Source organism: Xyrauchen texanus, chromosome 5 (assembly GCF_025860055.1).
Source record: "Xyrauchen texanus isolate HMW12.3.18 chromosome 5, RBS_HiC_50CHRs, whole genome shotgun sequence".
Lineage (NCBI taxonomy): Eukaryota > Metazoa > Chordata > Actinopteri > Cypriniformes > Catostomidae > Xyrauchen > Xyrauchen texanus.
Window position 1 is genome coordinate 45,453,511 of NC_068280.1, and position 26,594 is coordinate 45,480,104.

The window sequence follows — 26,594 nt, forward strand, 5'->3', positions numbered from 1 at the left end:
TTTTTTTTTGTCAATTTCTCTCTGTGTGTGTGTGTGTGTGTGTGTGTGTGTGTGTGTGTGTGTGTGTGTGTGTGTGTGTGTGTGTGTGTGTGTGTGTGTGTGTGTGTGTGTTGCTCGTTCCAGCCGTGTAGAACAAGACGTCTCAGGACCCTTACAAGAGAATGCGAAGCATTGTGATCAATGTTTTTGCTATATCTGTGACAAACTGGCCTCCATGGTGAGTTAACACAGACTCTGAAAATTGTAACTTTGAACACAAATCAAGTTTATATCACATTGAGATCTAGGTTGCATCTCTCAAAGAAAAATGTTTTGCATGAAAAAAAGGCTTTTTTGAGGTCGGTCTTTTTTCTTTTTTTTCTTTTCTTCCTATGACATTATTTCCATTTGGATGTTTTTGTGTTAAAAAGTGTGAGTTCTGGACCATCCCTGGCATTTGCCACTGTAATGCCCACAAGCACAGTGTCTACTGGAAGGCTCTTCGTGATAAAAGCCTCATGGGATATCTGCATGAGCTTAACTTCACCTTCGACCCACTAGATATGGATTCGGACCTAAGACGTGCTGGTGTGTTCTCTCTCGCTTGATTTAATTCTGGATTTTATTTAATTCTCAGCACATGTAAGAGCAACTGTGTCAGCCTAAATTTTCCAAATGTGTGTGTGGTGTGATAGAGACTTCTCTGCAGAAATTTGCTGGTATTCTGGCAGTAAAGTATGCATCATTTTTGATGGGGTTTGAGAATACATTCCATACCACGAGCTGTCAGTGCAGCTGCCACCGTACAAATAACAACACTTCACAGAGTCACAATGCAGGATGTAAAGGTTGCCAGAAACATCACATGAAGATGCTGGAATATGAGTGAGTGAATCCTTTATATTATTAAAAAAAAATTTGCTTTATATTTTACATATTTCATTACAATTCTTTACTGAATAATACAATGCATCATGAAATATTTGTTTTTGGTAGAAATTCAGTTCAATTTGATAACTGAGGTAAAGTTCATAACAATGATTGAAAATTGGTCAAGAATTCTATTTTCTAACACAAAATGCATGCAAAAAGGCTTACTGGAGCCCATCTTTAGAAAGCACCATTAGTTATAAGCAATAATTAAATTCTGCAATCAATGTGTTGAATTTTGAAATGCACAATACTAAAATAGTTTCTTTTCTTTTTTTGGTAGTTACACTGTTGTGAGTAACCATATCGAAGTGTTTTTGCATGAAGCAATGAAGGAGAATCCAAAGGCCTGTATCGTTATGCTATTAGGGGCCATCAAGCTTTTCATCACTCACACTGCTCCTGGGTAATATACGCATATACACTATTACACATATGCTTTTCATGTAGCAATATTGTAATTTATACGAATGCCAGTGAAATGTCACAATTGTCTATCAAATTAAAAACGAATATGCCATTGAATGTATTCCTTTAATTAAAGTGGGTATGCACCCATTTAAAATTTGTGTGCCAGTACTGATACCTGTTTATTGAGAACATCTGCCAATAGTTTGGTGGTTCTGCTTTTTTATGCTGCCTTTTTTCAAATCAATAATAATTAATTCCACGACTTTGTAAGAAATTTAATCAATAACTTTATTCTCCATGTCGCTACATGTCATCCATGTTTCAGAATAAGTGGTCTCGATTAGAGAAAAAAAAAAAGCCCTTTTAGCTCTGAAAGTGTTTTAAAATATTTTCTGTTTCTGTGGCATACCCAAAATGAATGGCTTAACTTGACCAAAGAAAAAAGAAACGGGAGGATCAAGTGTTTTGTATCTAGGGCTGCAATAAATGATTATTTTGATAATCGATCAATCTAACGATTATTCGACTATTCTGCAATTATTGCAACAGTTAATCATTAGCTCTTAACTGATTATTCAGCTTGTGCCCTGACTTAGAAGGTTGTATTAAACGTGCTTAATAACAATAAAGAGGGGAAAAAAAATATTTTGTAAAAATACCTCTAAATGACATTCACTGAATTAAAGGGGGGAAAATACTTTTTATTAAGTTTAATTCAGAAAAGAAATTCACTGTAAAAAATCATATTGTTATTAGAGGTTGACCGATATAGGATTTTGCCGATACCGATAACTAAGTTGGGAAGAAAAGCGGATAACCGATTAATCGGCCATGGTTTTTAAAATTGATACTGAATGAAAAAACAAAAAAACAACAACATTTAAAGTAGGGATGCACCGATACCACTTTTTCTCTTCCGATTCTGATACCGGAAATCTCAGTATCGGCCAATCCTGATCCGATACCATGATGTAGGGCCATTTTTTGCATAATCAGTTTAGAATATCTTTACATTATTTTGTGGAACTAATTGGGAGTACTCTTTAATATGTAGACACACAAACATGTAACTACACATTATTTCAATATAAATGTATATATCAAGAAACACTTTATTATTAACTAGTATATTGAATAATGTTGCAGCAAATTTAACTGTAATTCAAGTCTTCAGTAGAAAATAAACCAGTGTTTTCTATCTTTTTTTTCCAAAAAAATTTCAACTTGCATCTGGACTTCTCCTTTTTTTTTATTTAATTTTTTTTAGTTTAGTTGTAAGACATCGGTCCACTTTTCATTCACACAGTTATTTTTTTGGAACCCATTCAATTTAAATATTGTTATAAATTGTAAACAAATACTAATGATGACAATAATAAATATATATATTTTTAAATACAACATTAATATATTTAAGTTGTGCACTTTTTTTTTTTCCTTTAAAGAGCTCCGGCTCTGCTTATTCCAAAACGAGACTGCTTCTGAATTTATTTTTTATTTTTTTATTTTATTCGCTAATACTTTGGGATCTACATAAGAAGAAGCTGTGAAAGTTTAGAGTGCATCTGGACTGTGATCTGTGTAATTCCTCTTCTCCGTCAGGCGTGAAAAAACATCAAAAAAAATATGTATCTGCTATAGTTCTATTGAGGCGAATATAATTATAACAGTCCAGTGTTAGATAATAGATTAATTAAGTGCAGTGCTGGTGTATATTGATCATGAGAGATCAAGCGTTCAAAAGTGTGATTGCCTGGGGGAAGAAACTGTCATGTAGTCGCCTTGTGCAAGTCCTGATGCTGCGATACCGCCTGCCTGATGGAAGTAGTGAGAGCAGCCCATGACTCTGGTGGCTGGAGTCTCTTATGATCCTTCAAGCTTTTTTCACACACCGCCTGTTATATATGTCCTGGAGGAAGGAAAGCTCACCTCCTATGAGGTTTCTGGCAGTTCGCACCACCCTTTGCCGGTCTTTGTGGTTGTGGGTGGTGCTATTGCCGTACCAGGTGGTGATGCAGCCAGTCAGGATGTTCTCTACTGGTGTAGAACCGTGTGAGGATGTAGTGGTTCATTCCAAACTTCCTCAGCCGTCTCAGGGAGAAGAGGCGCTGGTGAGCCTTCTTCACAACGGCCTCTGTGTGGACGGACCATGTGAGTTCCTCAGTAATGTGGACACAAAGGAACTTGAAGCTGCTGACTCTCTCCACCGGTGCTCCATTAACAGTTTTGGTCACAATGCCTGCATGCATTGTAAAATAGAGCTTCTAAGCTTTCAAATGCTGCATATTTTGTGTTGGTTAACACGAGTTATTTACATTTTGACAAAAAAAAAATTCTCATAGGTTTTTCAAGTTAAAAATTTGTGAACAAATTGTTGTTTAATATAATATATTTGAAAGCTGCTGCCTGTCAGACCAATGGTGCGATTGTACAGAATTAAGTCTACTCGGTACTACTGTTACTGTAGAAAGGCAGTAATATAAATATTATATTCATATATATATATATATATATATATATATATATATATATATATATATATATATATATATATATACTCACCTAAAGGATTATTAGGAACACCATACTAATACTGTGTTTGACCCCTTTAGCCTTCAGAACTGCCTTAATTCTACGTGGCATTGATAAAACAAGGTGCTGAAAGCATTCTTTAGAAATGTTGGCCCATATTGATAGGATAGCATCTCGCAGTTGATGGAGATTTGTGGGATGCACATCCAGGGCACGAAGCTCCCGTTCCACCACATCCCAAAGATGCTCTATTGGGTTGAGATCTGGTGACTGTGGGGGCCATTTTAGTACAGTGAACTCATTGTCATGTTCAAGAAACCAATTTGAAATGATTCGAGCTTTGTGACATGGTGCATTATCCTGCTGGAAGTAGCCATCAGAGGATGGGTACATGGTGGCCATAAAGGGATGGACATGGTCAGAAACAATGCTCAGGTAGGCCGTGGCATTTAAACGATGCCCAATTGGCACTAAGGGGCCTAAAGTGTGCCAAGAAAACATCCCCCACACCATTACACCACCACCACCAGCCTGCACAATGGTAACAAGGCATGATGGATCCATGTTCTCATTGTGTTTACGCCAAATTCTGACTCTACCATCTGAATGTCTCAACAGAAATCGAGACTCATCAGACCAGGCAACATTTTCCCAGTCTTCAACTGTCCAATTTTGGTGAGCTCTTGCAAATTGTAGCCTCTTTTTCCTATTTGTAGTGGAGATAAGTGGTACCCGGTGGGGTCTTCTGCTGTTGTAGCCCATCCGCCTCAAGGTTGTGCGTGTTGTGGCTTCACAAATGCTTTGCTGCATACCTCGGTTGTAACGAGTGGTTAGTTCAGGCAAAGTTGCTCTTCTATCAGCTTGAATCAGTCGGCCCATTCTCCTCTGACCTCTAGCATCAACAAGGCATTTTCGCCCACAGGAGTGCCGCATACTGGATGTTTTTCCCTTTTCACACCATTCTTTGTAAACCCTAGAAATGGTTGTGCGTGAAAATCCCAGTAACTGAGCAGATTGTGAAATACTCAGACCGGCCCGTCTGGCACCAACAACCATGCCACGCTCAAAATTGCTTAAATCACCTTTCTTTCCCATTCTGACATTCAGTTTGGAGTTCAGGAGATTGTCTTGACCAGGACCACACCCCTAAATGCATTGAAGCAACTGCCATGTGATTGGTTGATTAGATAATTGCATTAATGAGAAATTGAACAGGTGTTCCTAATAATCCTTTAGGTGAGTGTATATTAGTATCAACATGGCATCACTAATAAATGGTGTCAAATCTCCTTTGCAGAAATGCCCATGCTGCTGTAGCTGTATCTAGTTCTGTGACATTGCTCCTTTGGAGGTAATTTTTAATTTTTATATATATATATTGGTTTTTGGAGTGTATATTTTGTTGTTTTCTTATAAACCATCTTTTTGTATGTTTATCTTCCAGAGTTATGACAAAGGTGTGGACACTTTTAGTTGAGTTTGATTTTCCCACCTCTTTCACAAAGCAGTTACAGTCTTTCTTCCAGCGGCTTCCTTTGCCTTCCAGCTGCACATTTTCAAAAAGGTAACAACTTGCACATATACGCACCTTCACTTATGGTTGGAAAAGAAGTATTGTTTACCTCTGTCTGCTTTTTTTTAAAAGTGCTAGAATAGTACGTTAACTATCACTGTTAGGGATTGTTAGGGTGATTAAATGATGACAAAAATTTTCCTTTTTGGAAATCAGGCTTGCACGCTTGTTGATTTTTAATTGAATATTTGGTTTTATTTTATTAATTTTTTTAAACTGGCATCATTTGTACTTTGTGGCCTAGTACCGTAATTGTAAATTGTCAATGATATTAAATTAGTGCCATTTTTCAGCAGTCTGAATGTTCTACGTTGGGATGATCCCTTGCTCTCTGCAGTGATAAAAGGTCAGAATGTCAGTGGAGAAAGGCATGTCAAAGGTCGAAGGCTTGAAATTTTGCATGAATCTCTGAAAGTGATTCAAGCCAGAGTCTGTAAACTTCAAAAACAAAACAAGTAAGCCCTCTTTCTTAATGTAATTAAAATGCGATGTTACGTTTGCCTATTTATCAAGAATTGTCTACATTTACTTGTATTTACATTGGTATGTTTTGTAAATATATGTCATATACATAGGCCTGCATGGAATCTGCATTTGCACATATTCACAACAAAATAAAAATTGTAATTTACTGAATTGGGTTGTTCCAAACTGTTCTTTCTATGGGGAAGACATTTCTGAAGAATCATTATGCTCTTGCCTTACAACGACAGTTCATAGTGACACACACACACACACACACACACACACACACACATCCTTGTTTATCCACTAACTTGTTAGAAACAGCTCAAGCCGTGATGCTTTTTCTGAAGTGACATTTTTGAATTACTAAAGAAGGCTTGAACGCATCATTTGGTTTGAACCAGCAAAGGCGGATTCTGATCCGCTGTGTAAGAAAGTAGATCCATGCACAAATGCGTTTATGACTACTCAGTTTTTCCTAATTTTTTAAAATGTACTTGTTCATTGAACTGTTGTATAAGCAATATCACACGAGCGAGAGTGCTATATGGCCCTAAATCAGCACTGCTGTGATTCGGCCGCAGTAAGTGCTGATGTAGGGCCATATCACACTCTTGCTCATGGGATATTGCTTATATATATAAATAAATAAATAAATTATAATATATAATTTTAGTACTGTGCAAAAGGCACATAAGATGTTTCACAAAAGCATTTGTCTTAAGATGGTTCTTTATATATTCAGCTTTTGTGTGTCAATTGGAAATATTAACGTTAGACTCCCAAACATTACTATTGCAAATAGAAAAGATTAGAATAGAAGAATTCTGTCATTGCCCACACAAAACCCCCCACTGAAGATCATTTCAGTCTGAGATTACATAAAGAGACCAAAGCAATTGATACAGCCCAAGAAGCTTGGAACATCTTATCTGCCAACAACCAAGAAAAACTGTGTCCAGGTGTACCTACAGGTTACCGCGGAGACATAGCTTGCGTGTGGAGGCATCACGCTATTCTCTGCGTCATCCACACAAAACTCACCAAGCTCCCTACCGAGAGCGAGGACCACATTATAGGGACCATGAGGAGGTTATCCCATGTGACTTTACCCTCCCTAGCAACCGGGCCAATTTGGTTGCTTAGGAGACCTGCCTGGATTCACTCAGCATGCCCTGGATTTGAACTCGTGACTCCAGGGGTGGTAGTTGGCGTCAATACTCTCTGAGCTACACAGGCCCCCACGCCTTACTCCATTTTAATATTTTCTTACTAAAATTTGCTCTTAGCTGTTTTGTGAATATAGGTTTTAAGCAACAACTCCTTGCTAGGGACTCTTTGGAGCACTCCTAGTGGTAAGATAAAAATCTTTTCGAAAACGGTCCCAGGTTTTCTGAAGAACAGACATTTTTTTCATCTGGATGCAAATGAGGGCTAGAAACAAGCTTTGTGGGATGGCAAAATTAAATGTATTAAATTAATGTATATTTTTCTCACACAAGCCAATTGTATGACTCTCAGAAGACTTTGGAATATGGCACAAAATTTGTCTTTTTTTATTTTTTCTGATACTTTTATTTTGCTTTGGAACTTAAAGAACTATTAACTTTTATGAGCTGCATAAAGATTCTTTAAAATCCTCTTTTTGTGTTCCATGGGAAAAAATGACAACTTGTGGATTTGTGACAACTCAAGGGTGAGTAATTGATGACAGAATATTTTGTGTTTATTAGGTACCGTGAGATGGCTCGCTATCTCAAAGTTGTTAAAAGCACCAACAATCCCACGTGAGTGTCAGCTGCATATGAACATGCATTGTGTGTTCTATAAATAGAGATTGGCTGGTATTGAGTCCTTTTTTTTTTCTTCTGATGTTGCAGATTAATTTTAGTGTCCAATTGCCAATATGCATTACTTTTATTTTTGCTTTTTGACTCAATAAATAATCATTACGTAGACTACAACAATAAAAACAGAATATTAATTATGAATATTAATAATAATGATAAAAAAGAACAAAAAAATAGTTGAAAATTAAATCAATTATGACAAAGTGGGATGTTTCCAAATAGATTTGAAACAATCATTTTTATCTGGACACCTGATTTTAACCAAAAAACAGTTAAGTTGTAAATTGTGAATCTTGCTAAAACGTATAGTGTTTTTTTTTTGTGTTTTTTTTCCTTCCTGTCTTAAGTAATATTTGTGATATTAATGGACTAAAAACCAGTTAAGTAGAAAATTGTGAATATGGCTAATGCATATTGGTCAAATGGATTATCAGTTTATCTCTACATACAGTATCTCACAAAAGTGAGTACACCCCTCACATTTTTGTAAATATTTGATTATATCTTTTCATGTGACAACACTGAAGAAATGACACTTTGCTACAATGTAAAGTAGCGAGTGTACAGCTTGTATAACAGTGTAAATTTGCTGTCCCCTCAAAATAACTCAACACACAGCAATTAAAGTCTAAACCTGTGGTCAAGCTGTACACTCACTCATTTACATTGAAGCAAAGTGTAATTTCTTCAGTGTTGTCACATGAAAAGATATTTACAAAAATGTGAGCGGTGTACTCACTTGTGAGATACTGTATAAACACTGCATATTGTTATTCCTTTTTATGGTATAATCTTACATTTTTTCTGGGATTTAGGATGCAGAGAATGAGAGACTTGGTTCCCCTGTATCTGTGCAAGGTACAATTGAATAAAGCCATTCATTTATCATATATTCTGATTTTCAGACATTTTGTTTGAAATTATTGTGATGGTGTGAATGCCCTTTCTTAAATAAAATTTGTATGTGTGTTTGTGTATGTAGGTTGGAGAATACAGTGGTGCAGTTCACACCCTGTTATCCCCAATGCATGGTGCATCTTGCCCTGCCTCCCGATTGACGCCTCAGCAGTTCAGAGCTTACCTCAGAATCCTCACATCAGGCCACGCCCCTGACATACAACATCAAGAATCTGATTCAGGAATTGGCCAAATGATTGTGTTTGATCCTTTACTATCCACTGTGTGGACACCCATTGAAGGTAGAGAACTGATGGATGCAATTTTATTTCCACTTTAAAATATCATAATTTTGCTCTTGAGAGACACCTACAGGAGTAGCTTACTCTACCTCATGTTGGTCCAAAATCCTATTACTCTCTGTGTAACAAAAATTAAGAAATTTTGAAGAATCTCCAGGATGCTATTTCGCATACAGTGAATAGGGGCTATCAAGCTCCTCAAAAAAGGAACTAACATAAAAGTATGATTACTATGAGTACTTTGATTCATATTCTATGTCTTTTAAAACCACACAAGGTTTGTGTGAGGAAAAGAATGAAATTTCAATATAGCATACAGGTCATTTTTATTGTGTTTGCAGTTTGAAAGCCCTTGATCCAGCCCTCTACATTGCTAGTAAATCACTCGTATATGCGACTGAGAACAGATTTTTTTCACTGCATGAAGGGTCTTTTTACATGCAAGTCAATACACATCATGCACGTAAAGTTTGCTTTGACTGGTTCCGAATAATGGCCCTTATTTAGGAAACTTTCGTTTGTGATTATTGGGCATTAAAAATCCAATCACATTTTAATGCCCTAAATAAGGGAATTTTAAGTGACAGTATAAATGCCACAAACGGAGCGATTGTGTGTCATTATTCAGGAAACTTTCATAAATATGTAAGTAAATTCATTAAAGTAATTTGCACTGAAAATTGACCTTCCCAAAAACTTTCCGATAGGGCTGGACGATTAATCCAATTTTATTTTCAATTACGACTTTGGCTTCCAACGATTATGAAAACAAGATCAAGATAAAAACGATTATTGTACCGCATTCCATTTCGCAATGAAACACCCCTTCATTATATCTGTAAAGCATCCTTTATTAAAGTTAAAATATTAAGGAAGCAGGTGAAAATAAACTCCAAAACATGCATTTCTCTGTGCGGTCAGTGCCGCATCTGAGTTGCGTAAAGTGACCGTGGAAGAGATTTTAGGGCCTTTACACACCTGGTTCGTTTGAACACTACAAGCGCTCTCAGAGCGGTACATGTGAACAACCCAAATGGTCTCAGGCCCTCCTAAAAGGACCCAAAAGTGAAAAGGTTCATTAATTTGTGGTTCGATTGATTTGTGCAATGTGAAAGCAAAGAGGTACCAGTCTACTTGGCATTTTATGACATAAGTTGTCATACATGCATATCTGCATTACATACTTCATATTCCAGTCACAATTTTCTGTCCACATATGTGAAGTTTAAGCGAATATGGATATACCATGATTACCATGACATGTTTTTGTGTCTCATATTCTGTTCTTGTTGTATTATTTGAGCACCTAAAATGAATGGACCGGCCGCATTCAGAGCAGCGCGTTATGATGAACCACTTTAAGGTGCTCTGATGGGTGTACCGTCGACGGAGGTTCGTGCCAAACTCCCACGAAAATACAAGCCATGATTTGTATAGTTTCACTGTTTATTTGCGCAATGCCAAATGTTCTTGGCTCATACACACACAATGTAAATGACATGCTTGCTTGCTCCATTACTTTCGAGATGATAGATTAAGAAACATTTTCAAATGCACATAGAATTTCAAATGTTTTACTTCATGCGAAATAAAGGCTTGTAGGTTTTATTTGAGGGCCTTAACAATGTAAGAGAGTGAAGAATTTAGGACAGAAATACAGTATACATTATTGCTATTGCATAATGTTATATAATTGCCGGTGTTGTCTGAGTTTCATAAATCAGTGTTTCCCAACATTTTTCTGCCTCGGCACACTTTTTTCGACAAAAAAATTATATGGCACACCACTATCCCACATAAGCTAACCATTGTCAATATTTTTCCTTTTCAAGAACTTGCCCATGTTTTCTGGCCTTCTTGGTAGCGTGTTTACTTGTAATGTTTGAAATTAGGCTATGCAAAAAAAAATATATATATTTTAATAAGACATTTAATAGCTTTTATTTTCATTCACATTTTCGTTTTTAATCATGAATTTATAGGACAAGCATATAGCAGATTTATGAAGAGAACAGATGAACAGCAGAGACACGAAACGGATGATTTTTTTTTTCCCCCGAAGTGACAGCTGAGACCATGACATATGAACTACACAATATTACAAAAAACAAATACGATTAAAATATGAACAAAATACTTAAAAAAATGTATTGCACTGAACAAAACTCCATCGACAACCCAAACATTCCTCCTGGTCAGCATCGACTTAAACTCGCCTGTGCGTAATCAAACGCATCAAGGGAGGCTGATGCAATTGTCATTAGATTTTGTGTCTTTGCCTCGGACAGAAGACTTCTCATGGCAGTTTTAATTTGGTTCTGGAGGCTGAACCCAGCGTCAAGTGCCGCATCACCCTCCACATGACAAGAGTTGCAGAACGCATCACAGAGGGGCGATTTTATGAGTTTTCCACGTAAAAAAGCGGGATGTGTGCACAATAAACTTTGAAAACATGTATATGGAAGAGAGAAAAAAAGCTTGCAGTTGCTTTTGATAGCAGAAAATAATAAAAGGACTTGTTTATGCAGTTAATCCAGGATGGACTTCAAAGACATTAGTCATTAATCTTACAGTTCATACAAAATCTGTTTAAACACTGATCCTTAACACTTAGTTTAATAATTTTAAACCATGACTTGAACTATACATAAGTAATATTTACATTTATATTCATAATGTTAGTCAGAGGGGAACTGTCCCCCACAGGAGTCTGGTTTCGCCCAAGGTTATTTTTCTCCATTAATCAACATCTTGGGGAGTTTTGTGTTCCTTGCCACTGTCAACTTCAGCTTGCTCACTTGGGTTATTAATACAATTATTATTTAATTACTTCAGATAAAACCCCGTGGGGACCCGGGGTAGAATAGGTCCCTAGCACCCCCTTGCTGATCGTAAGAGGCGACAAATGGGGCAACTTGTATGCCGTGAATTGCGACTCGTGTCAGTGGAGGAAGAGATCCTGGTGCTTGAGGATTTTGGCCTGCTGCGGCCGCCATATATCCAACACATCACTTTGGCTCCTACTTCATTCAGACGAGAGGTTGGAATGGCCCATTCCAATCAATCGGCTTGTCAGGATTTACCCTGGACTTGGTTCAGAACTACAACCAACTATTTAGTTTTCACCTCTTCCAGAAGGCACTGGCGTAGGGTCAATTGAGTAGTATAAATCTTGTATTTATATGCTCAAGTATATCATTTCTCTATCCTTGGTGTGCATCCGGTGGATTCCCGTGGCACTGTACATCCCCTTGTAGGACTCCGAGGTGGGTGAGGAGAGATGATGAATTTATTCTTTCTAAACATGGCAAATAAACAAAATACCAAAAAACGGATACTGGAACAAGACTTGGAAGTCGAACTAACCACTAACCTTTTTTCTTCAAAAGAAGGAAGTTGGCAAAGATTTATTTTACTTGAGTCTCTATCAATTGACAGCCCTCTCACTAAACTGTCTCCTTTTGCTATTCAGAAAGGAATCACAGGAATAGCAGGAACAGTCAAGGATATTAAAAAGCTGCGATCGGGACAAATTTTGTTGGTGTGCTCTCGGAAAGCAAACTCGGAGAACTTATTACGAGCAACAAAACTGGCTGGAGTCACTATGAGAGCATTCTGTCACCCTTCTCTGAATAATAGCAAAGGAGTGATCCGCACTAGAGAATTGCAAGACATGGATGAAGCTGACATAACCTCAGAACTGAATCATCTAGGTGTGATTGATGTCAAAAGAATAAATATCAAAAAAGATGGTCAAATAATTCCAACAGGAACATACATTCTGACTTTTCACAGACCTCTCCCGCCAGAGAGAATTCAAATAGGATACCTAAGTGTCACTGTAGATATCTACATACCAAACCCGTTGAGATGTTTTAAATGTCAGAAATTTGGTCATGGTCCTGCTGGATGCAAAAATAAGGCTGTTTGCCACAATTGTGGTAAGGATGACCATGAAACAAACTGTACTAATTCCGCTAAATGTAAAAACTGTCTTGGTGACCATGCAGCCTCATCAAAGAAATGCCCTGCTTGGATTAAAGAGAAGGAAATACAAAAAATTAAACATACAAAGAAGGTGAGCTATCCTGAAGCCCGAAAACTTGTTGAAAGTCTCCCTGCCTTCACGCTGAATAGATCCTACTCTGCTGTGGTCAAACCAAATATACGAGAAATTAGTACTCAGACGGAACTGACTTGGATTTCTACAGACAAACCTCAAGTTATTAGTAGTAATAAGAATTCATCTCCACAAAAAAGCAAGAATGTATGTATCCAAACTAATCCGACTCAAGATACCCAGTTGGAACAAAGAGAACCCAGAGAGAAAAGAAATCTCAAAATTCAGTAACTCGACTACCAAACCAAGATAAAAACAGAACTTCAAAACATGACAACCCAAAAGATGTCGAAATGTCAGAACCTATGACTAGTCGAAGTCGTAGTCTCTCCCCTAAGTGTAAGAATAAAGGACTTGTACCTATCCTTCCCACTTGAAGATGAGTGATCTTTTAGTCCAGTGGAATTGTCGGGGTTTAAAAGCTAATTTTGCAGAGCTGCAACGTTTAACTTCTGTTTTGAACCCCCTTGCCTATTGTATTCAAGAGACTCACTTATCTCCAAATGATCCCCTGACTGTTAAAAATTTTAGACTGTTTAATGTTTATGGACCAAACGCACAAAGACCTTCTGGTGGGTCTGCCGTTATGGTTAAAAAGGATATTATTCACAGTCACATTGTACTGGATACCCAAATACAGGCAGTAGCAGTACGTATCACCTTTCATAGAGTCATTAAATTATGCTCTATCTACATATCTCCCAGCGAAGATATTACATTGAAAGAATTGGCAAACTTGTAGCACAATTGCAGACTCCATTTATACTTATGGGTGATTTTAATAGCCATAATCCTTTATGGGGAGAAGATCGATGTGATGCTAAAGGAAAGAGAATGGAGGATTTTATACATAATAATGACTTGTGTTTACTAAATGATGGAACCAAAACCTACCTTCATCCAGGTCATGGCACGTATTCTGCAATTGATTTGACTATATGCAGTGCTGAAATCTTTTTAGATTGTACATGGCGGGTCTGGGACGATTTATGTGGGAGTGACCACTTTCCACTTATTACCTCATTTCCTCAATCGGATGTCCAGCAAAGACCTTCAAGATGGCAACTTAAAAAAAGCAAATTGGCCTTCTTTCGAAATTATGTGTTATGAAAAATGTATTTCAGCAACTCAAGACAATCAGAACTTTTACTGAACAGTTAATTGATATTGCAAATGAAACAATTCCAAAGACATCCTCTAAATCGCACTGTAAAGCTAACCCCTGGTTTAACGAGCAGTCTAAAAAAGCTATCGGGGCACGGAAAAAGGCGGAAAGACTTTTTAATAAACAGCCTTCAATGGCTAATTTTATATCCTTTAAAATTTGTAGAGCTCAAGATCGCAGAATTTTAAATGAAGCAAAAAAGCAAAGCTGGAGACAATTTGTATCAAGTTTAACATGCTATACTCCCATGAAGAGGATCTGGAACATGATTCGCAAAATGAAGGGCATTGGAAATAGATTTAATATCCAACATATTAAAAAACTAGATATTCTCCAGACAAAGGAAATGGATATAGCAAATACATTAGCAGAATCTTTTGAAAAGAATTCATCCATAGAAAACTGCCTCCCTGAGTTCCAGTCAATTTGAATACAGCAGGAAAGGGAAAAATTGAACTTCTGTTCTGATAACAAAGAAGTACATAATCAACCCTTCAAAATGGATGAATTAATACACTCTTTAAAATGTTCCCATGACACTGCTGTAGGGCCAGACCAAATTCACTATCAATTCTTAAAGCACTTACCCCAAAGCATATTATCTCTTCTTTTAGATAATTTCAACTCTGTCTGGTCTTCTGGACAAATACCACCCTCCTGGAAAGAGGCAACTGTAATTCCTATACCTAAACCAGGAAAAGACCATTCATATCCAAATAACTATCGACCAATCGCTCTTACCAGTTGCCTCTAAAACGATGGAAAGAATGGTAAATAATCGACTCGTTTGGACTCTGGAGTCGAAGAAACAAATAAGTGACTATCAATGTGGCTTTAGACGTGGAAAGTGCACCTTGGATCAATTAATCCGACTGGAAACTTATATCAGAGATGGTTTCATTAGAAAAGAACATGTTATTGCCGTCTTTTTTGACTTGGAAAAAGCATATGATACAACATGGAGATATGGGATTTTGAAAGATCTTTACCACATGGGTTTTAGAGGACGATTACCCATTTTTATTTCCAATTTTTTGGCTAGCAGATATTTTAAAGTCCAAGTAGGAAACACTTTGTCGGATATTCACAAACAAGAAATTGGAGTTCCTCAGGGAAGCATTCTTTCTGTCACTCTCTTCAGTATTAAAATAAACAGCATTGAGAGCATCATTGGATCTAATATATTCTGCAGGCTATATGTGGACGATCTCTGCATCTGCTATAGAGGGAAGAACATGAGTACAATTGAGACAACTGCAGTTATGTGTTCACAAAATATATCAGTGGTCAGTTGAAAATTGATTCAAATTCTCTAAATCAAAAACAGTCTGTACCCACTTCTGTATCCAACGATCCCTTCATCTTGACCCAGAACTCTTCATTAATAGAGAACTGATTAGTGTCGTTAAAGAAATTAAGTTCTTAGGACTTCTTTTTGACAACAAAATGACTTTCATTCCCCATTTGAAAGCACTAAAAAACAGGTGTCTTAAAGCTATGAATATAATGAAAGTACTGGCAAAAACAAAATGGGGAGCAGATTACATGGTTCTTTTGAGACTCTATAGAACACATTCGTTCCCGGCTGGACTATGGAAGCATAATTTATGACTCTGCCAGAGAATCATATAAGCAGATGTTGGACTCAGTACATCATCAGGGCTTACTGACTCGCCTTGGGAGCATTTAGAACTTCGCCGATGCAAAGCTTGTACATCGAAGCCAATGAACCTTCACTTCAAAACAGACGATTGAAGCTCTCACTCCAATATGCTATCAAAATAAAGGCAAATAAAACCAACCCCGCTTATTCTTCAATCTTCAACCCACAATTTACTCCTTTGTATGAGAGCAAACCTAAAAGTATCAGATCCTTTGGAATTCGTATTAAACCTCATTTGGAGAACTTGAATATAAATTTGAGCATTTTAAACCAAATACAATTCAATTCTATATCTCCCTGGAAATTAAAGAAGCCTAATATCAATTTGGACTTGACTCATCAGAAGAAAGGGTGACCCATCCAAATGTATATAGACAGCAATATTTGGATATAAGAAACCAATTCCCCTACCATGTACCTATATTCACAGATGGCTCGAAGATGGAAAACAGTGTAACGGCAGCAATGGTGACTGGAAATCAACGCTATGGAATTCGTATTCCAAAACAGTGCTCAATTTTCTCTGCTGAGGCACGTGCTTTACTTTTAGCTCTGGAGCACATTGAAAATTCTCTGCAAAATTTTTTTATAATTTTCACTGACTCTAAATCCTGCCTTCAAGCAATGAACACTTTAAAAATTGATCATCCTCTAGTGGACTGCATCTTAACCAAAGTGGATTATCTACTAAATCAGTTCTTCAGCATTATTTTTTGCTGGGTTCCAGGACATGTTGGTCTTTCAGGAAATGAACAAGCTGATGCAGCTGCTAAGGAAGCTCTTAATCAGGAAGTTAACGAATGTCAAATCCCTCCCTCAGATATCAGACCGATTATTAACCGATACATTTTAATTAAGTGGCAAGAAGAGTGGAATTTGTGCAAGAACAATAAGTTGTGTGTAATTCATCCGGAAATTTCAAACAGACTTTTTATCAATTTTAAAACTAGATTTGATCAAGTGGTCTACACCAGATGCCGTATAGGTCACACAAATCTGACCCATGCCTTTTGCTTAAAGGTGAAGACCCAACCCTATGTGTGTTCTGTAATATTCCCTTATCTGTCAAACATATTTTACTAGATTGTCCTCGTCTTAACGCAAGTAGAATGCTCTTTTATGAAGTTACCTCGTTAAAAGACTTATTTAATGAGATTGTGCCTGAAAAGGTTTTGGATTTCTTGTCATATGCTAATCTTAAAAAAAATATTGTATAATATGACTTGCTATCTACATTTGTTTTGTTTTTATTGTATTTACATGATATCTGTATTTTTGTAATTGAATTCTTGCCATGAAAATAGCTTTGATTGCTGACATGGCATTAAACAAAACATACTACTACTACTACTTCAGATAAAATACGATTGTTAATCGTGTTTAAAATCATTACACAATGATGATTTATCGACATTATAGACATTACAGTTTTATCTTCTGTTAATGCCTGATCTTCTGTAAAGCTGCTTTGAAACAATGTGTGTTGTGAAAGGCGCTATACAAATATAATTTACTTGACATGTTTAGGTCTAACCGTTTTCTTGGTGAATTTAAATTAGTTAAATTACTGGGGTCTCTGATATTCGTAAACAATAAGGTAATATTTAATTAAAAGAAATTATTAGACATTCAATGTCTCCACAAATTTTGACTTCTTTTTTAATATTTCTTGTTGCTTAGTACTCTCAAAAGACATTATTGGTGAAAACACTTTGGTGTAGTCACTTCATAGATTTCAATGTATTCTGCAGTACTGACGCGAATCTTGTGAAAGACCCTTAATACGTATAAATATCACTCACTTTTGCGCATTAAACATTGCTCTTCACAATCACAAAAGTGACCGATTATGGTTTCAAAACGGCACATTTCTCCGTAAGGCGAGGAGTTTGTATCCCTGAAATTATCTTTTTTTTTTTATGCATTTATTTATTTTGTTGAATTTGATCATTTTCCACGGCACATCTGTCAGTCTTTCACGGCATACCAGTGGTTAGGGGAAACGCTGTCATAAATAATATAACATATAAAATATACATTTTTATGTAATTCTATCCCTGTGCAATAATTTATGATAAATTAAATATTTTTAAATCCTTAAAAGTAATAATATATCCCCATTTTATTATATGATTTAAAGTTAAATATCAATAAATTACTACTTTTAGTAATTTACTCTAGTTTGTTTACACTACACGATTTTAAGCCCGATTTTCACTCGCCGACAGTTTTGTGGAGATCGCCGACAAAAGCCTGAAATCATTGGCAAATCGGTGCTAGCTCCTGTGAGCAACGATCGCAATGTATGAACAATCAAAGATGCGATTTGAGAGAATCGATGATGTCAGTGAGATATCTAGAATGTTAAATATCTGGACTTGTCTGCGACTCCAAATCGTGCAGTGTGAAATCGGTTCTGACTGAATACAACAGCAGCATTGACCTAAAGCAAATGAGAGAGCAAGAAACGGGGCACAGGAAGTTTCAGTGGGAGGAGTCCTGATGTACCTGCAACAGCACATCAACTAGCATGGCTGTGGTATCAAGTAACTGTGGTATCAAGTGGTACCAAAGAAATGTAGGATAAATTAGTGGAACATTGGCAGGAGCACCAGTGCCTATTTGATGTTTCCTCTGAACTGTACCACAACCAGGTGGAGTTTAAGAGCAATTGCCAATTCTCTTGGACAGTCAGGTAAACCAATAGGTAAATTTTTCAGTAGGTGCTACTTTTTCATATTGTAACCAAATAAAATGTATGATGCCTTGAGGCGTACACATCAAATTCTGAAATGCATAACATGTGATCGTGCATTTGTTTTTGTATCTCATATCACTTCTCACGTGTACTCTGCCTGGACTCCAAATTACGTTTCACAACAGAGTCGTCTGGGATTTGTCAATAGTGAAATTACTTGTAATTTGTTCATCCCTGTCGTGGATTCGTCGTGTAATTTGAAAACGCTACGACTTCAGTGACAAGACAGACAGTTTTGTAATATGAACGGTACCATGATCCGACGTCTTTGAAAGTTGTGTAGTGTGTAGGAGCCATAAGGTGTAGGCCTATCGGTCATAAGCATACGTACACCTTAAGAAGTATTACAATTTGTATGACAAATGCTTATGATAATCAAAGTTATTTATGAAACATTATTGTTAGCCAAATTTCATAATCGTGACAGCCCTAGCTGCAATGGGGTCTGAGTTCTTTAGGAACTGTGGAGTAAATAACAAGGGGCCTGAGACCACATTAATGCGAAGAGGACCAAAAATGAATCTATGCGCACGAGTGATGAGCATCCCCGTGCCAGAGTGTGCATCAGCCGGAAGATGATTCAGGGTGGTTTCACATATAGTATGTTTTAAGTGAACCAAACCCAGTTCATAATATATGCGTCACATTCACTTAGTGTATCTTATCATGAAGAAAATCGGCGATATGCAGCTCTATATATTTTTCATGTATATAATTATAACAATTATAGAGCTTCTTTTTTGCTGTCATCTGAGGCTCTTTTGTGAATCAAACAGTTTACACATGAGTGTAAAAAAATTTAAGTTCACACCGGAAGGAGAATGTCAACCATCAATTACCTTCTCTGGTTCAGTTCGCTGTGCATTGCCAGAATCATTTGTGAAACTTTTCCGGTAAATCATAATGGTAACAGTGATATACTTTCCTTGCAACTGAAAGAATCTTCAGAGAAATGAATAGCATACCAGAGGAAGATCTTTGGCCAAAACGCTGCAAGACTTTCAGATTTGTGAGCTTTACGACAGTTTGTGGGCTTTTTCTATTTTTTTCCCCAGTTGTAATGTGTACGCACCTGCCCCAGATGTGTTCATTTTTTGGATTTAGCATTAGCAGTGACCATATGTTTTCAACTGAATGTGATATACAGATGCCTTTACTAAATTATGAAACCTAAATTATAGAGGTCATATCAAATTTAAAAAACTGTCCAACCAGTAAAGAAAAAAAGCAACACATTCGGATGTCTTGCTCTCTATTTACACTTGGTCAGTAGCAGAGATAAAAAAAATTTTAACTGAGTGTTCATAGAGATTTGTGAACACTATATGCTTTTATTGAATGGAAAAAGCAATACAATAACATACAATGAAATAATTCTTTTTGCTTTGCATTAAAGAAATTAAGTCACACAGGTATGCAGTGTTTGAAATGAACACCAACCAAACCACCAAATGCGGGTATTTCGTGCGCAGTGGCGGGTACATTTGCCTTTAAGACATCTCTGAGTGACATATGACAAGAAATGCTGTTAGACACACCTTTGAAGAAACCCACATTATTATGTTTTGAAGAACAGGCGAAAGAAAAGCAGATGATGCGTGTCTGATTCGCTGTTTGTTCAGAATTTCAGTGGCTGCAAATGAGTGCAGCACAAGCGCTTCTCACGGAACACACGCATGCATAGATTTAGAACTTTTTCTGTGTTTCAGTCATCTAAAATGTTTGCAAGAATATTGTTGTCTAATGAAAACAATGCAAATTTAAAATAACAGTTTACCTGGATAAATAAAGGTTAAATAAATAAATGATCTCAAACCATCTCAGGAGGTGCTCTTCGTTTAATTTCCATGGTGCAGTTTGCGTTTTACATGCATTGTGAATGCAACTCTTCAGGTTTACTTTATTTTGACATTGATTCCAAATATTTGTGGCTCTATATGTTACCATACATAGCTAATTACATGCTGCAGAAATGGTGCTTGAGCAAGAAGTTTCTCATCTGCTTGTCAACTCTTTAGCCTCCATTTGTATGTTGAAAAATTATATATATATATATATATATATATATATATATTTATGTGTGTGTGTGTGTCTGAAAATCAACGTGGCTGGTAAAATTGGGCATTCACCAGCCACAGTGGGCAAAAAAAGTTAATTTCATACCCTGCCGGTTTGGAACAACATGAGGGTGAGTAAAAATGTTAGGAACTATTCCTTTAACCCCAATGTTTAATGTTTAGTATTGATTCTGTGCCTTCACTAAAGGTCCATTTTTGCTCAAGATACTGGAGGTACTGAAATTTGCACTGAGGGTTCTGGACTGTAACAGCATTGTTTTTGCAGATGTAAGTACAATCAATAGTATATTACTGTTTTATTGAACTTAATATTGCATGCTTAAATGCTGAGTTGACCACCAATGTCAGTTTGTCTTGCTTAAAACAGGAATATCCCTTACTACTTTGACTGCAGTAAGTATTCGCAAATTTACCTAAATAGATAAGCAATGTGTAGCCAAAGTCCCTTCAAGGCAAAATCGGTTAATTTGAACATTGAAATTAAGAAAAATAGCTTTGGGGGGGCCTGGGTAGCTCGGCAAGTAAAGATGCTGATTACCACACCTAGAGTCACAAGTTTGAATCCAGGACATACTGAGTGACTCCAATCAGGCTTCCTAAGCAACCAATTGACCCGGTTGCTAGGGTGGGTAGAGTCATGTTGGGTTAACCACCTCATGGTCATTATAATGTGGTTCTCACTCTTGGTGGGGCGCATGGTGAGTTTTGCGTAGATGCCGCGGAGAATGGTGTGAAGCCTCCACACGTGCTAGGTCTCCGCGGTAACGCGCTCAAGCCACGTGATAAGATGTGCGGATTGACTGTCTCAGATGTGAAAGCAACTGAGATTCGTCCTCTGCCACCTGGATTTAGGTGAGCCTACACCACCACGAGGACTTTGGGCATTCCAAATTGGGGAGAAAAATAAATAAAAATAGCTTTAGTTAGAAGTAGTTTTCTGCAATTTTCACTGTTATGTGCTGTGACACATGGTTTTGGCTTAACTATGCTCAGATTCAAATTTGTAGAGACCAGATTTGGGTCATTGGGGCATTATAGCTGTAAACTACTTGAATGGGGAAGACCACAAATCTCAAAAATTGTCAAGAATACATTTAATAATATGTCATATCAACTACAAATTCTGACAATGTTTTCTGCACCAATAAGGTATAAATTTGTCTGCTTGGCTCCAATTTTTTTATTTTTAAGAAACCGTAAACTTGTTAAGAAACTCATACTGTTGCGCTCTTCTTTTTTTTTTTTTTTTTTTTTATTTTTCTCACTGAGTGCATTAACATTCCTAGAATATTCACTTCAGGTTTTGTGTGTTTGTTGTAGTCGGAGAGCTGGGTGTATCTGCTCCGTGTTATCAGCTGCAGTTATGTTGCTCCAGATGGGCTCATTGTTGATGCATGCTATACTGAGCCTAATGTCAACTTTCAAACGGTGAGGTGTATGTGCATGCGTGTGTGTGCCTGTCTGTCTGTTTGGAGAGCGTTTGAGAACTGAGTTTTGATGGTTGTGTGTTTATGTCCAGGTGACCAGAGATGTTGCCAATTCAATTCTTGATGAGCTGACAACTTCCAGCCGTTTACACATCCCCAGAACATTTGAGAATGTGAGTTTCAATAAATTAGTTCTTTACAAAGCATTTGGCCATTTTGGAATTTGTTTAAAGATATAATTCAGATCTTAGGCCATGTCCCCACTACCACTTTTCTTTTGAAATGCATTGATTTTGCTACATTTATACCTCTCATCCACACTAGAATGGTGTTTTCCTTCACCAAAAACGGGAGCATTTTATAATGCTCTCCATTATTGCATACATTAGAAAATTATAACTTTAGGAACATTAAACTGAGTTACAGATTAGTCTGGATGTGGCCTTAGATTAGTGGTTGGTCAACATCTGTATTTAAAGACTGATGCCAATTTAGAGCAGGGTGGCAAATGGCTAATTTAATATCTGTATAATTCTGAAATATTAACAGTTGAGAGGTACGCTTGCATTTAATAAACTCTGAATTTCAGAACAAGTATTTCAAAACAGCCTTCTGAATAGGGCTGAGCAACATGGCCAAAAAAAAAGCAACTTTTTTTTCAACCTTTTGAAAATATTCAATATATTCTGTATATATTTTTTTTTCTCCCCAATTTGGAATTCCCAACATGCTCTAAGTCCTCGTGGTGGCGTAGTGACTCCTCAATCCGGATGGTGCAGGACAAACCTCAGTTGCCTCCGCATCTGAGACAGTCAATGCGCACATTCATAATTATTAGTAATAGTTATATATTATTACAGTGAATATTACATTTTACTTTACAGTAATAATGTATTTCTGTTTCAAGTTGAATCAAGCTTTTTTGATGTGAAGAATTTTCAGTTTCTTTGACTGTAGCTTGATGGGAGCTTGACTGTAGCACACCTCCTGATAAGCAGTTTATTATTTAGCCCTGTGTGATTATTAAAGCATTTCATAGAGCATATTTTCTGCTTTGTTTTGCCATCTACTACATACAGAGCACACAAAATGCTTATAATGTGGTGTTTTTTTTAGCAAATAAGTCCCTTCACACATTCACTGTAAAGCGTGCAGCACAGACAGTTTATTTAATTAAATCGCATCCATTTGTGGTTTAATAGTCACTCTAGGACATGTCACAATTTTATGGTGTGCATCCCCACCACCCCAAAATATGTAAAATTCACGTGTAAGCATTTGAATGCAGTCGTGTGTCAGTCAGCACGTGTGTATCAAATTGAGTCTGTTCTGCACTGCATAATCACTGGTATCGTGACTCTTATTTATTTTTAGTATCGACTTGTTACCAAAGTACCAGTACCTATTTTGGACTAAACATATTTTCAAGCAAACAGCCATTGTTGGCAAGTAGATTTAAAATATTGAATGAGAGAAATAAATGCAGAAATCTAGTTTAAAAAAGTTTTCCAAATAGTTTTTACTAAAACCCAAGGATGACTAGATAATTATTTTCATTTATATGCAGCAATACAACAATACAAAGTAATAAGGAACCATATTTACTAACATATATTTTACTTAAATGAAAAAGTTAAGAAAGGCCGCACACAGAAATGTTCCTTGAACATTTTGAAAAGAGATGATTCAAACAAATCATTAAACCACTGTTTTGAAAAGATTCATTGAAATGGACCCTTTAAAGCCATTTGTGCTGCTAAATATAAATCACAGATGGTATTAAAACAAGCTTGCATACTCCTGTGTCTAACTAGTCTAATGATCTTGAATAAGCTTTATGGTGATATTCACAATGTTGCTTAATTTTATATAACCAGCAAAATCAGCATTAATATTTTTGTTTTATATTTTACATGCTGCCTTGTGCTAACTTTGAACTCCAACTCCTATTTTGAATCAAGTAAATTATTGCTTTTGTGAAATGGCACAAGGGGGAGCTACAGTAGCACTTATTAATGACTGGTATTTTTATCGGCTGAATGTCTTTTCTGTAAATGGCCAATTATTGGCAGAATAATTAGACTGGCTGACAAATATGTTTTTCCATTTTATTAGAAGCTACAAGCTACCCTTTATATGAAGTACTTAAATATTACATATAGTTTTTGCTTATTGGTGCAGAATGTAATGTTTTATTTCCTTTTTACTATTCAGGACTTTCCAGACCAGGCTAGGCTGCTACTAGTCACTCAGGCTTTGGTACTGTGCATTTTCAAATCACAGCTCAGCCCCATCTTGAAAGTCATCATTTCTTTCAGGGTATTGTCTTGTTCTGTGTTTCCATACTGCTTTAGTTTTACTGTACAGTATATGTGTGCATATTTATGTATGTGTAATACTGTGATAAACTCTGTTTGAGAGACCTACAACAATCAGTAGTCCTCATTTTGACTAACTACTGTAAAAATTCATATATTTGCACTTAGACACTAGTGCAAATTTCTTGGCGTAATCACGTGCTCTTTTGCTTTCAGTCCAACCCCTGGGCTCTTCGTTGGTTTTTCTACAGTCTGCTGGTGAGGCCAGAGGTGCTACACTATCTTTTATGCAATGTTCTGGAGGAACTGTGTAATGAGCAATATCAACCCCTACAGAGGTACCTACACAAACTTATCAAAACCGAACAAAAACCTTCAGGGTTAAAGATGAAGTGTCCATTCTGTACCACAAGTGCCACAACTTGCAAAAATGGCTTTACAAACGGTTTCCTCAAACAAACAGAATATTGTTTTGATGGTGAAATCAACCTGCGAATGCCTTACTTGTATATTCCTCTGCATGACAACTGGGATATGTGTATTTTACATAAATAACAAAATAACTTTTAAGCATGCAAATATGTGCATATACAGCACATGCACGATTTGATTCTAAATCTGTTTATCTCCTCAGAAAATGGAGCGAAACAGAGCATTCCCTGATTGCATACTTCATCTGCCTGATCTTCCTGGAGAACAATGTGGTGCTAGACCTCAGCACCTATCCCACAAATGTCTTGCTTGCTACTTGGAATGAGTAAGAAGCAGCAATCAAATTACTATAGTATATTTTGTCATGACATGTCAGACATTATAACCTAAATCTGTTGATATCTTTCACTTGTTAATGTTTTGAGGCACTCATGGTTGTTTATTATCAAAATGTAGATGCATGAAAATGATAATAGATTTTATTAGACATTTTAGATATTCCTTGTAAACCTTGTCCAGGAAGACATAAAGGAAAGGATGATTGGGTAATGGAAATCTGATGGCCTTTAAAGCATGAACGAAATCGATTGAATTTAAGTACATATTGTATGAACATACCATTTTTAATTTGTCATCAATTTGCAAATGCACTGTTTTTGTCCATGATTTCAGATTGCACTTCCCTTGGCAACTTGGCTTGAGACTGCATCTTGAATACAACGTAAGAATCTCTTTTCCTTAATTCAAAATGTATAAGAGGTATTGCCCCATAGATGGCCGAACAATGTTTCCTACAAAATTGAGCTCTTGCAGTGGGGGTATTAATTATAAAAATATTATATATTAGTAACATTTTAATGTTTACATTTATTTAAAACAAAAAAAAAAAAATTATTGAAAAAGTTTATCTATAGCTAGCTACACGTTTTCATATGAACATTGAACAACACTAATTCAGTGAGTTAATTCAGTCAAAGATTCACCAGACTTTGTGACCCACATTGTTTTGGGACCATTATTTTTTAGAACCAAGTCAACTTGAATATTATATTATTGTAATATAATAACCTCCTGAGACACGAGCTTGACTGCTGTGTGCATTTTACATTTTTTGATTTGTAATTCGTAGCACCTGATAAATATGCAAAAGAATAAATAAATTCTAGAGCAAATAGTTTTCCTAAAAATTGATGGCAAACTACTGTATGTGGTCAGCGGGACTAAGTTGTAAAAAAATTATTTAAACTATAGAAAGTCAGATTTATTTTGTCAATTTGGTTAGGTTTCCAGGAGTGTTGGTTATTCATGTTTTTGAGATGGTACAGACAATACATCAGAAAGTATCATAATTCATTCTGATTTAAAGTAATGGCCAGCATCATCCAATCACTGCCAGCCATGTTAAAATAAAATTCTACATTATAAATTCTGAATCTACAGTTGAAGTCAGATGCTTACATACACTTAGGTTGAAGTCATGAAACAAATTATTTTAGTTGAACTCTTTATTGATTCTTTTCAACAAGAGATAAAAAAAGGGAAAAGACAATGTTTCGATATGTTAACAGATATATCAAGATTAGATCAGACAAAGGTATTTCTTAATTTCTGAATCAGTCACAAAATAGAATTATGTACAAGTTGTGGCCAAAAATATTGGCACCCTTGGAAAATATGAGCTAAGAAGTCTATGA

General features: G+C 36.4%; 1 protein-coding gene across 1 annotated transcript in view; it reads left to right on the top strand.

Annotated features, from left to right (window-relative positions):
• zgc:112980 (uncharacterized protein LOC503706 homolog) overlaps positions 1–26,594 on the top strand; it is a 38,533-nt gene that overhangs the window by 1,417 nt on the left and 10,522 nt on the right. Inside the window, exons 4-20 of the mRNA XM_052127045.1 lie at positions 124–217; positions 411–567; positions 675–864; positions 1,193–1,315; positions 5,150–5,203; positions 5,297–5,416; positions 5,719–5,880; positions 7,624–7,677; positions 8,556–8,598; positions 8,723–8,939; positions 20,911–20,990; positions 22,044–22,151; positions 22,243–22,323; positions 24,365–24,469; positions 24,685–24,806; positions 25,103–25,225; positions 25,573–25,621. Of these exons, the coding sequence (XP_051983005.1) occupies positions 124–217; positions 411–567; positions 675–864; positions 1,193–1,315; positions 5,150–5,203; positions 5,297–5,416; positions 5,719–5,880; positions 7,624–7,677; positions 8,556–8,598; positions 8,723–8,939; positions 20,911–20,990; positions 22,044–22,151; positions 22,243–22,323; positions 24,365–24,469; positions 24,685–24,806; positions 25,103–25,225; positions 25,573–25,621 (1,882 nt within the window). The remainder of the gene's footprint in view (positions 1–123; positions 218–410; positions 568–674; positions 865–1,192; positions 1,316–5,149; positions 5,204–5,296; positions 5,417–5,718; positions 5,881–7,623; positions 7,678–8,555; positions 8,599–8,722; positions 8,940–20,910; positions 20,991–22,043; positions 22,152–22,242; positions 22,324–24,364; positions 24,470–24,684; positions 24,807–25,102; positions 25,226–25,572; positions 25,622–26,594) is intronic.